We start from the raw sequence: 13,033 nt of genomic DNA, 5'->3' as shown, positions 1-13,033 counted from the left end.
TAGCATACTAACTATGAAAGTTACCAAAGGAAAAATAAAGCAGGAACCAGTTCTTTTGAAAACGTAACGACATAAAAGTTTCCTTAAAATTGAAAACTTGAAAAGGGCTCTAGCTACGGGGAGGTCACCCCTCTGGTTCTCAGCGAGGACACTGAAGTCTGCAGGGCTGTGACAAGCTGGTTTCTGCTTGAGTCACAGCCCGGCTCCCCACTCTCCGAGTCTAGTGTGATTGTCACCGTCTCTCACGGGCTGCCTCAATTTAAGTATATCTGGGTTATTATTAACCAGGTTGGCAGTCTGAAGGAAAGGGGTGTGTGTGAGTGTGTGTGTGTGTATGTAAGCATGTGTGTATTCTGAAGATTGCATGACATTCCTGCACATAAAGTGTGCAAGTTTATGTATCTTCAGATGACCAACAAATAATCAGTAATAATAAAGTGTGATTCTAGACAGCCAGTGTGAGATCTTGATTTACCATTTTAGAATAATACTATAAAGATGAAATGATTTTTAGTTTCACTTTTAAAATGATGCTAAATTTTAAAATAAATGCCTGTGTGTTTCATTCTAGGAAGCGCTCATAGACTGCTACAAACCAACGGAGGTAAACAGTCACTTTTCCTTGTGTGAATTCCTTTTGGTTAAATCAATTTGTCTATTTTTAAAGCCAAACCACAATAACTGGGTTTGATTTGTGTATACCGAGTAGCAATTATCATCGATAAGTGAAGCGCATATGTTTCTGAATAGTACTAACGCCCTCATTTGTATAAATGTCTGCTTCTGAAAGACTGAAACCTGGTGGAGTTGAGTGTGTTGCTTGCTTTTATGGAAAAGCCAAATTTCAAAGGTAATGATGAGAGGGTTTGGAATCACTTTAGTCAAAGTTTTAGCTTTATAAGTGGAGACGACATTCTGTTAGTGTACCGGTATGTATTTTTAAAAAGCTTGAAGCCAATTCTATGGATGCCTTTATTGGAAGAAGAAATTTTATGCTTTGTTTGGATATTCATCAAGCGTATAAATATTAATGTAAACAACAATGGGTATTTGTTTGATTAAACCAAAGCATTTAATGTTGACTCTCATGGCTGAAAGCACAAACCATGCAGAAATGAAGGATTTGATCAGTTCTGAAAATATTGGTAAAAGATGTTCCTGTGATGACTCAGAGAAATGAGAAGAGCCATCAGATGTTTTGGAATCTGTTTGCAACATCAAAGCAGTGGTGGTAGGACTTGTGTTTTTTGAAGTGGTGTAATTACAAAGTGAGAGGAAAGCAGGCTTTTAAAAGTGTGTAAAATTTAAACGACTAGGATGTTTTATGATCATTTGGTCTGAGGCCAGTTACTTGTTTGAGCTTTGTTCTTACAATCTCCAGTTTTCCTTTATGTTTTTTTTGAGGAAGATTAGGGCTGAGCTAACATCTGCTGCCAATCCTCCTCTCTCTCTTTTTTTTTTTTTTTAGCTGAGGAAGACTGGCCCTGAGCTAACATCCATGCCCATCTTCCTCTACTTTATATACGGGGTGCCTACCACAGCATGGCTTGACGAGCAGTGCCATGTCTGCACCCAGGATTTGAACTGGCAAACCCCAGGCCACCAAAGTGGAATGTGTGAACTTAACCACTGCAGCACTGGGCCGGCCCCTTCAGTTTTCCTTTATGTTGATTACATCTTGCAGTCATAGAGATTTTTAATTTTAATTTTAGTTATTAAAATGCATATTTTTATCACGGTAATACATATTCATAATTTTGAAAACCCAAAATACCTTTAGGCTTGTAAAGAAAAAGTAGTGGTGTCTTTGCCATCCCTCGCCACAACTCCCCCTCCTGAGAGGTATATACTTTATATATTTTTATACAAAAACTTAGGGCTGTTTCCTTGCTTTTCCTAAACGTGCACTTACTACTCTGTTTTTTTCATCTGTTGACTTAAGGGAAAATTTGGTAGCTTTCTCACTCTCCACACAATTCATTCCCCTACATCTTCAATAAACAAATAAACAAAACAATGTTTTGTTAAATCAGTAGTCAAGGTTAATAACATTATGATTTAAACAAATGTTTTTCACTGCCTAGCCAAATAGTGGAACAGGACCATGGCTTCTTTGTCGTATAGCCCTTTGTTTTTCCTGGAGTTGATAACTACCTTGTCATTTATTTTGTCTAGTACCTATTGATATTTTTTGTTGAACTCTCAATATCTTTGTCAGATGTGTAATGTATTTTCTGTGCGCTCAAACGCATCATTTCCATTCCCCCCACCCCCAACTTGCCTCCTGGAGCCCCTGGGCAACAATCTGGAGAAGTTATTCTTGGGGTCTACTGAGTGGCTGCTGTCTTGAGATTTCCGTTCACTCCAGTCCTGTGTTAGATACTTTGTTTCTTAAATCCCCGGCTTCCTCATTTTGGTTAGAGTTCATCATCCAGTAGCTTTTTGGTTAAGGAGGCATAGAAGGTAAATTTTTTGAATCCTTGCATATATGGAAATGTATCTTGATCCATAGTTTGGATGGTGTAGAATTCAAGGATAAAATCCATTGTTAAAACTCAATTTTAAAGGCATTACTCTATTGTCATATTACTTCTATTGTTAAGAAGTCTGATACCGTTTCTTTCTTTTTTTTTTTTTTTTTTTGAGGAAGACTAGCCCTGAGCTAACTACTGCCAATCTTTCTCTTTTTGCTGAGGAAGACTGGCCCTGAGCTAACATCCATGCCCATCTTCCTCTATTTTATACATGGGACGCCTACCACAGCATGGCCTTTGCCAAGTGGTGCCATGTCCGCACCGAGGATCTGAACTGGTGAACTCCGGGCCACCAAAGCGGAATGTGTGCACTTAACCGCTGTGCCGCTGGGCCCGCCCCTGATACCATTTCCATTCTCAGACCTTTGTATGCAACCTATTTTTTTCCCTTCGGTTAACTTTTAGGATTATCTCCATATTTTGAAAGTTTACAATGATATGCTCTGGTGTGGATTTTTTCCTATTCATACGCTAGGTGCTTTATAAGCTCTTTTAGTCTGAAGATTTATATCTTTCAGTTTTTCCCAAAAAAATCTTTTATTATTTGCTATTTTTATTAATTTCTTCTTCAGTACTCTATTTTTCTGGCTCTCCTGCTATTTACTTCTTCTGGATGGAACTCTATAATTTCTTATCTTTTCCCTTTTGTTTTCTGTCGCTTTGATCTTTTACTCTGCTTTCTGACAGATTTCCCTGACTTTATCTTCTAGCCTTTCTACTGATATTTTAAAATTTCAGCTATCTTATTTTTAATATCCAAGAGCCCTTTTTAAATCTCTGTCCACTTTGTTTTAATGTTTCTTCTTATTTCATGGATGCATTTTATTCTTTTCTCTCTTTGAGGATATTAATCAAATTTTTCTTTGCTTTGCTTTTGTTTTTAAGATTATTCTGCTATCTGCATTGTCTCTGTTTTCTCTGAACCCCACCTTTTTTCTGTCTATTTTTGTGTCTTTTTACTGACTTTTGGCAGTATCCGTCTTTGAGTGTTGGGAGCCAGTAAGCTGATTGGCCTCTGTGTGTGTGAGCACAGCTTGTCCACTGGTGAGCCTCACTATGGAGTGACCAGGTTGCAAATCTGATGTTTTGTGGTGTATATCTATGGAGCAGGGGGCCTCCTCAAACTGTCACTATTTGGACATCCTTTTTCTGGAGAGATTTGTCCTTTTTTTAAGAGTTTGATGCTCTGAACTCCTACCTGCGGGTTGATAGTCTGACTTGAAACTTTGTGGAAGCAGGGATGGGAAGGAGGCGGGAGACCACCATTTACACCACCAATTCACTCACCCGTGAACTGGCACGTGATGTGGGAGTGGGTGGGTTGCTGCTGAGAGTGGATCCAGACTGGCAGGCGTAGGCATGCCCTTTACTCTCTTTATCATTCCCTTTTTCTTCAGTTCTCCTCCGAGGTGGAGAAATTCATGTTTTGGTGGTTTAGGTGGGGAAGGTTGGACTGCCATGAGCCCCCTGCTCCTCCGAGTTTTTGCAGTCTCCAGGGAGCACAATATTTACACTTGTTTACAGCCATGCAGGTAAATGAACATGGCAGGTCTCGCCTCCCTGGGACAAAAGTATTCCTCATCTGGTTTCTATAAGGCGGCTTGTGAGCTGAAGGGATGTAGAATTTGAATGTTTTCAGAATTCCAGAGGAAGAAAGAAAGAAAAGAGACTGGAGTTTACAAGAGAACATGTCCGTGTTCTTTGTTTAGCTCATGGTTTCCAGGAATGAAAATGGTATAAAATGCTGAGAAATTTCAGTCAAGTTCCTATCTGTTAAAGGATCGTCTTGGAAATGATTGGCGAGTGTTGACTTTGAGCTTATTATGTCAATAAAAAACAGATTTTACTGGCTCCTGGATTATGATGATAAAAATAGTGGCTTACATTTTCCCTGAGTTCTCTCGTTGACATGCAGTAACAAGCATTATCTTGTTTAATCCTCACAATCATCACTTGAAGTAGAGCGTTTGCGTAACGCGTCTAAGACCTCACAGCAGTGCGCAGAGGGACCAGGACTCAACCCTGAGTTTCTGACATCTGCTCATGTCCTCTTTTCTTTCCATCCTGCCCGTCTTCCTAAGCTACTTGACTTTGCAAGACATTTAGACATTAAAGGACTTTGTCCTGTCTTAACTAAATGCCTGCAAATTAATGATGTTCTTTTTTAGGTAGCCTTCTCTGGAGGTGCTACTTTTTGATCAAAAGAATTGTACATACAATTATTATGCCACTTTGAGGTTAGAAATCTAAAGAAGACGTCTTTGCTGATTCGGCTGCATTTATTTATAGTCTCCTTGCAGAGGCAGAGTGGGTGGTAGGAAGAAGCCTGGACTTCGAGTCCAGAGTCTTGTGGCGGCACCAGCACTAAATGTGTGTGAATTTAAGCAATTTACTCAACCTCTCTGAGCCTCCATTTCCTCTTCAATAAACTGGAGGTAATAATAACCACCTCTCTGGGTTTTAAGTAACAATTATTTGCAATGATAGTAATTTTAGTGACAGTAACAATAATAACAATAGATAAATAATTACTAAGCACATGCCAGGCACCGATCTAAGTACATCACGTGTATTAACTCATTTCGTCTTCACAACAAAGCTATGAGATTGACACTACAGTCGTGTGTCGCTTAATGACGGGAATATGTTCCAAGAAATGCATCCTTAGGTGATTTCGTCATTGTGTGAACATCACAGAGTGTACTTATCACAAACCTGGATGGTGTAGCCTACTATACAGCTAGGCTATATGGTGCTAATCTTATGGGACCACTGTCATATATGTGGTCCGTCATTGACCAAAATGTCACTGTGTAGCGCAAGACTGTATTGTTATCAGTTAATACATTTTCTATATAAGGTAGTGCTTCTCCATTATATATTAAATATGCAAAATGCCTAAATTCACCAGTAATGATGTTCTTGAATTATTCAATTTGAAGCGCAGACTTTAAAGAATCTGCTAATTTCACAGAAGTGATGTTGTTTTTGGTGTGTCACTCTCTGTCATATACTTCGGGTCCATGGTTTCATCCTATGTGGATCCCTTACTAATAAGAAAAGGACTTGTGTTTCCCCATTTTGATTCATATTCCAAACTGTGGACTCTTGACATATAAATCTTTACTGACTTAGACCCTTCAAAACACAGCAATATAATTGTGGTCACCACTCTCATGTATGAGTGACTAGAAGTGATGGTAAGAATGGTGTTTTTAATTTTTTCCCCCAGAGTAAATGTCATTTCTGATGTAGTTGATATTATAATAGAGTTGATTTAAGGACAGAAAAAGGACGTTTCTGTATAATGCCAGAAGAAAAGGAGAAATTTTATTTTGGTTATTACTTAGATTTGAATGACCAGTAGCGACAGCCTAGTGGACACGTAGAAATCAGGGGTAGGGTATTGGGGCCAGCTAGCGAGGCTAGGCCCAGAGGAGCTTCTTTTCCTGTTTCTCACTCTTACTTTGCGTGATTTTCAAATCTTAGGAGCACACACTGGGAGGTACTGGAATGGTGGGCAGAAAATGCATTTAATATGGGCTTGAGGGCATCTGTCTTACCATCTGCTAGGGGAGCTCCAGTCCAATCAATGGACTTTTTAAAATCTCTTTTTATAGTGGAAGGTGGCTGTGACATTGCTTTCTGATAAACATCAGATTTTTCTTTCTGTGCGTTTATTTCATTTTTGGGAAATAGAGGCTGTGATATGACCCAGCATTTTAGCAATCAAAGCCTGTAAGTTGATATGCATCAGGGATTCATGCCCAATGACTAGATCTGCGAGTAGGTGGTAAGAAGCGTTCCATGTCTCAGTGATCCCCCAGGTCATGGCAATGTCATAGCCACAAGATGGGACAGGAAAGGGGTGTCTGATCGTGGTTTGCAAATAAAAATTGGCCAGTGTTTTTGGAGAGGCAGGGCTGCCGTGTTGTTCTTTTTGTCTTGGCAGGAGAAAGGCAGACTCTCCTTCTTTTGCTGCGGTGTCATGGTGACTGCATCTCACTTTTCTAACAGGCTTTGGTGGTGGCCGCTGTCAACTCATCCTGCTCGCATCAGCTCCCTATCCATTTAGCATTTTAACCTGTTGTTGAAAATATAGTTCAATTTGTGTTTACGTGGAAGTACTCAGAGCCCAGGTTCATTGAGCTGACTGCCATGGAGAGACGATATAAACTGGCTATTGACAACACAGAGAGGCTGTGTTGGCGATGGGAAGAGACGTGGCTTGGCACTTTGCTATATGCTCTTTATTCATTTGCTCAACAAATGTTTACTGAACATCTGTGTGCCTGTAACTAATCTAGGGACTTAGACAAAGCAGCAAACATGTACCCGCATCTTTAAAACAATCTGTCACAAGGCCATGGTTAACTATGGTGAGAATTGAAGTGCTCAAAGAATATTAAAATAGGAATAAAAGGACAGAAATGCCATGGTGTCAGCTCACCCCGTGGTTCCCTAAGTTAGGAACCAAATTGCTTAATGGAATGTGATGTTAGGGGATCTGTACTTGCTAGAGAAGGCCGAGGAAGCTCCATTTCGCTCCAGTTCAATGGGTCTGAGTATCTACACTGGGGAGCCTTTTCATCTGGTCTCTCATGGGGCTTCCTCAAAAAAGACAGCAATCTGGGGCTTGGATGAGGAATGGAGCTTGAATGCTAGAATAATGAGTTGAAAGGCATCCTTTAAAAGCTGTCACTTTCAGAACAATGTTTCTGAATAGTGAGAGAATTGGGAGCTTCCAAAGAAAGACTGGAATTGCTGAAAAAGATATTTTAGGGGTTGTAGCCCTTGGCTATGAAAGCCTAATTATATTTTAGTGTAATTAGCCAAGTAAGTAATAAAGGATTGAGATTTATTAACCAGAAAGATGAGTATCTTTACCTAGTGGCCAAAAGGATTTTGGTCCAGTATACCAGTCGCTCACACACTTCCATTAGGGCTCCTTGTGCCCCTGGCCTCCTGTGCCCAGGAAGAAAGAGCCAGGATGTGCTGGAGCTGGCATTTGCACCCACACTTGAGCCCACATCCTGTGCTCTGTCTACTTCTCACTGCCTTTCTCTGAATTCCTACTAGGTGAGCACAAGCTCCCCTTGGGAATATATATGAATCTGATTAAGATGGTCTTCATTGAGGAAAATCAACCCAGAAATGTTAGTTAAGCTTGCTGAGGACGTGCAGTCATGGAGAAAACTCTGCATTTGTTTTCTGGTCTTTATTCAGCACTCTTTGCAAAGTTACAGAACGGTCCACAACACCTTCTTCACTTCTGACACCAGTTGCAAGATCAGGGGTCCCCAAGACCGTACTCATGTTTGATAATTGAGAAGGACCCACAGAACTCACTGAAAGCTGTTATATTCGTGGTTTTGGTTTAGTACAGTCAAAGGCTACAGATTAAACTCAGCCAAGGGAAGGGCTGCGTGGGACAGAGTCCAGGAAAGTTCCAAACACAGAGCCCCCAGCTCTCCTCTCCCAGTGGAGCCATGGATGCTGTCAATTCTCTCATCTATGGTGTGTGACCGTATGCACATGCAGAGGATTGCCAACCAGGGAAGCTCACCTGAGCCTGGAACGCCAGAGTTTTTCTTGGGACTCAGTCACACAGACATGGCTGACTGCCCACATGGCTGCCCTCAGTCTCCAGCCCCTCGGGATCTTGAGCTGTTACCAGATGACCCAAAGCGCCCCCCCTGAATCACATAACTAGACTCCAGCGTGGTCCAAGGCCCTCAGGTGAACAAAGACACTTTTATCAGGCAGGACCTTCCAAGGGCTTAGAGCTCACCTCCCAGGAGCTGAGGGCAAAGCCCAGACCTCTTTTTGGGCAAGGTTCAATTCTTTACCACACGCTCTTGGAAGCAGGATGACTGTGCGAATAATGATAATGATGATAGCAACGATACTTGTGATATAATATAAGGAAACAAAAAGGAGATGCTGTTATAGGAAGAACCACATGGGTCTTGGCCTGTGGATGCTTTTCCCCTGTAGTTAATGATTGTTTTTTTGAAAGACGTGATGGAGGAGGTACCAGCCTTAATGGGCAGTGGACTTTTAAGTGGTTGGCATTTTCAAGTAATCGATTGTGATTTTATGCCCTTTTCTTTTTTCATTAAATTCAGAAGGAATGATCATATTTTTAAAGCTCATCAATCCTGTATTAAAAATAGCTCCATCTTCTCTCCTTGTGTTCAGATTCATCTGGACAGAAGAAAGAATATGAGTTCAAGGCCATTTGACACATGACTCTGGGATTTCTATATCTTTAGCGAAGGGAGTCACAACCACTAAAGAATCTCACACAGGTTGGAAATGGGTTTCTTTCATTTCAGAGAGATTCAGGTATTTGTAGCAAGTAATATTCTCCCTCATGGATAATGGGACCTTTGATGAAATGACTTTAGTTTTCTCAGTGATTATAAAGTGGGAGATTATAACTTTGCTGAATTTACTCCATGATTATTTACTGTGGTTGGATTATTTATAGGGGATTTTATTTTACATTGAATCCTAAGTGTGCAGATTCTGAGAAACCTGTTAGTACCGAAGGAAGAATTAAATGCCAGTAAGTCTGCATATGGTGAGGGCAAATGAGCTATTCTGCTGCATACAGATAAAGGTGAGAATTTGGGTACAAAATAAATTAGTCTAAGAGCAGTGGTCTGAATCTCTAAATAGATTAATGGAACTGCTCTCACCAGCAGAACAAATTAATCTCTACAGGAGGCAGATAGTCAAGAAAATAAATGGACAAAATAGTGTCAATGGTTTTAAGTTAAAGAAGCGGGGGAAAACCAACCCGGATACAGTTAAGACCTTCAGGAGTTTATGTTGGTAGAAGTGACTGTAACGACAGTAGGCACAAACCCTTACCTATAACAGATTCATAAGCCTCTTTTCAGATAATGAAAAATAACTTCTGTCCTGGTGTGCTCTGCCGGCAAATGGACCTCTCTAAAGATAAACACCCCCCTCCCGCACCCCCAAAAAGAGGGGGCAAAGTAAATATTTTAGTGATGAGTGATGTTGGGGCTTGTGGTGCTGAAGAACACCTGTGACTGCAGGGAGCAAGTCCCAGTGCCACCCAGGGCTGGGGACACCCTGTCCGACAGTGCTGTTTCACTGCCTGCCTGTTTGTCCTCCTGTGTGACCTGGATATTCAAGCCTATAAAAGTTTACAGCGTGATTTTTAAATGCTTAGCTGGTCCTTTGGGTGAGGACATTTTGCCATTTGGGACAGTTCTCAGGTGTTGTCATCAGGTTGTAAAAGAGGCACGTATGACCCTTCCATTGCCCTCACTTATCTGAACATCAGTGGATCTGGAAATTCTTCTCTCCTTCCACCTGATCACTCCTTGCCTGAATCCCACATCATCTGTTGAATGTCATGCTTTTTGGAAGAAGTGCCAGGTAGTCCTGTAAAACTTGCTCGAGTTGACTTGGTTTGGTGTCATCTGACATGAGACTCGGGATCGCGAGCAGAGGGCCCCTGTGAATACACATTTTTTAGAAAATGACTAGTGCATTGATTGGGGTGACAAAGAGGAGACAGGATACAGGGGAACCACTGACCCACGTGGGTCCCAGCCTTGAGGATCCTCGCCTGCTGTTTCTCTCTTCACCCTGCCCTGGACTCTGAGTAAGGGGTGGATGATATTTTTTGGACAAGCCATTGAGCATCTAGAGTTCTGCGGGGCACACTTTATTGGAGCCTGCGTGATCCACACAATTCCACGTACTGCGCTTAGCGATGCTGTTCACCGAGCAGCGGTTTTAAGCATTTCTTTCAAAGCTCCTTTTGTCAGGAAATGCTTCTAATCAAAGGGCCACCACGTAATATCCGTTTATCTTATTTATCTTTTTAAATGACTCCAAATGCTTGGAAGAATGACATAACTGCACTTTGATTAGGCACAAAGCAGTGCTTTGCAATGATACTGTGGTTTCTCCTTTTCCTACTTTCCCATGGAGCCATCCTCCTTAAAACAGCGCAGTTTCACCAACTGACTGTAACAGATGAATCACTTTGAGTGACGAGGGAAGGGTCCCAGACGCCCGGCTACGGTGATAATTACAAATGTGTGTCCATCTGCTGCCTCTGGCTCAGGCCAGAGCAGGCAGGAGGGGGTGGAGGCTGAAAGCCACGGGGCCCAGGAGGGATCAGGGCACGAGAGCTTGGAGTCGAGCATGGCCACCACGATGCCATGCCCTGTGACAGTGCCACACGGCCGAAACTCCAGAGCGAGGAAGGACCTTCTGTTTTCACGGCTCTTGCCAGATCCACTCATTTCCCTTTTTTCTTGCTAGAAGTTTCATAAGTCAGGTGGCTGCGTGTTACATGAAGTCAAGTCTCCAAGGTCACTGGGAGTGTTTCTTTCTTTCTGTTGCTTCTTTTCTCTCTCTCTCTTCTCTGTGTGTGTGTGTGTGTGCACAAGTGCACGCACGCGCGTGTGCATGTGTGTACGAGCGTCCTAGGCTCCTTCCGCAAATGCTTCTTGTCTTTCTTATCTCCCCGAGGTCAGCTAGTTTTCCAGTGTTTAAAAGAGAACCTCTAGAACCTTCCTCCACAGGAGCTGGGACCCGTCGATACTTTGGACAGTTCCACCCCCTCATCCAGTTGATACACAAAGATTCCAGCGTCTCCTCTGTCTACCGCCTCACTTTAACGCCGCAGTTGTATGAATTAATTGGTTCGTGTGCGTATTCATTTACTTTGCAAACCTCTGCTGAGCACCTTTTGTACGTTTAGCACTGTGCTAGGAAAACACAGAGGACTGGGACTCTCGCTACCAAGCAGGAGGGAGGGCTATGCACATGGATTATCTTGCATGCTTTATACCTATATAAATAATCTTTTGCAAGTTTTCTTCTTCAGCTTGTTTATTTTGCCCAACATTAGATTTCTGAGATTCATCCTTGTTGATACAGGAGGCTCCAGTTCATTCATTTTCATTGCTGGATAGCATTCCTGTGTATTAATATACTGCAATACATTTATCCGTTCTTCTGTTGACACCCATTTATGTCCAGTTTTTCACTATTATGGACAATGGTGCAATAAAATAATTTCTTGACCTGTTACCTTCTGTACAAGAGTTTCTCCAAGGAATAGACCAAGAAATGGAATTGCTCTTAAATGTTTACACCAGCTTGCATGCCCACCAGCAAGATTTAAGAATTCCCTTCCAACCTCATCATCTCCATACTTGGTATTGCCAACCTTTAAAATTTTTGCCTATTTGATGACATCTCATTGTTTTAATTTACCTTTTCCTGACTGCTGGCTGGTGAGGATGAGGACCATTTTTCTGTGTGCTTATTGGCTGTTCATGTTTACCTCTCGGAGAATTCCATTTCAAATCCTCTGTCTACTTTTCTTTTGACTTGTTTGTGTTTTTCTTGTTGATTTGTGAGTTCTTTATATATTGTGGATGACAATCCTTTGACATTTGTGTGGTTGCAAATATATTTTCACAAACTGGAGGTTATTTTCCCTTGTATTGCCTTTTGTGCAGAGAAGTTTTAAATTTTAATGAAGTCAAATTGATCAGCAGCATCTCTTATGGCTTGTGGTTTTTAAAAAATCCTGTCTAGGAAACCTTTTACTCCTCCAGTGTCTTAAATATGGTCTCCTTAAATTTTGTTCTAAAACTTTTCACTTTTGCTTTTTATACCCAGGTATTCAACCACCTTGAACTTATTTTTGTGTATGGCGTGAGGTAGGGATCTAATTTTCCACTTCGCCATATTGTCCCAGTGCCATTTGTTGAGCAGTTAGTCCATCTTGGGTTGTATATCAAATTTCCCTAATGTATACAACCTGCTTCTGGTTATTGTCTATCCCTGCCCACTGTCACAATTACCAGGGCTTTATAATCAGTTCATAGTAAGGGCGAGGTGAACCCACAATTTGCTTATTCAAAGTATCTTGACTATTCTTAAATATTTGTGTTTTGATTGGCATTACATTAACTTTATAGATTAATTTGGGGAGAAATGGGATCTCTGTGATGATTTGTTCAGGACACAGTAACAGAAACTGTGAATTCCTGAGGGTGAGGGGCAGGTTTGAGGAGGGGAGAAGTAACAGTGAGGTCACTTTTGGTCATTTTGAGGCTGATGTGCCCATGGGACATCCCTGTGGAGATCCCTAGAAGCCACAGGAGATACAGGCCTGGGTCTCAGGGGTGAAGGCACAGCTGGAGAGGCCTGAGAGCCCCCAGTATGAGGGGAATGGCCAGCTGAGGGACAGTGCCTCGAGGAGGCCTGGGAACCAAGCTTTGGAAAATGCCAGCATTTAATCAACTGGTCAGGGGCAGAGGTGGGTGGCCAACAAAGGGGAGAGAAGAGCAGAGGTCAGAGACTTATGTGGAGAATGTGAAGGAAAGTGGACAAGTTCCTCAAAAAAAAGGAGCATCTTATCATCTATGCACACTCTCTAAAACAGCTAGAAACTAAAAAGGCTGACAATACCAAGAGTAGGCAAGGATATA

General features: G+C 41.7%; 1 protein-coding gene across 1 annotated transcript in view; it reads left to right on the top strand.

The window, feature by feature from the left end:
• The window catches only part of PPP1R14C (protein phosphatase 1 regulatory inhibitor subunit 14C), an 88,086-nt gene that overhangs the window by 66,722 nt on the left and 8,331 nt on the right, over positions 1 to 13,033 (top strand). The window contains exon 3 of the mRNA XM_046669735.1: positions 572 to 604. Within this exon, the coding sequence (XP_046525691.1) occupies positions 572 to 604 (33 nt within the window). The remainder of the gene's footprint in view (positions 1 to 571; positions 605 to 13,033) is intronic.

This window comes from Equus quagga, chromosome 8 (genome assembly GCF_021613505.1).
Source record: "Equus quagga isolate Etosha38 chromosome 8, UCLA_HA_Equagga_1.0, whole genome shotgun sequence".
Lineage (NCBI taxonomy): Eukaryota > Metazoa > Chordata > Mammalia > Perissodactyla > Equidae > Equus > Equus quagga.
Note: the sequence above shows the minus strand (reverse complement) of the source record. Positions and strands in the feature narration are given on the sequence as shown.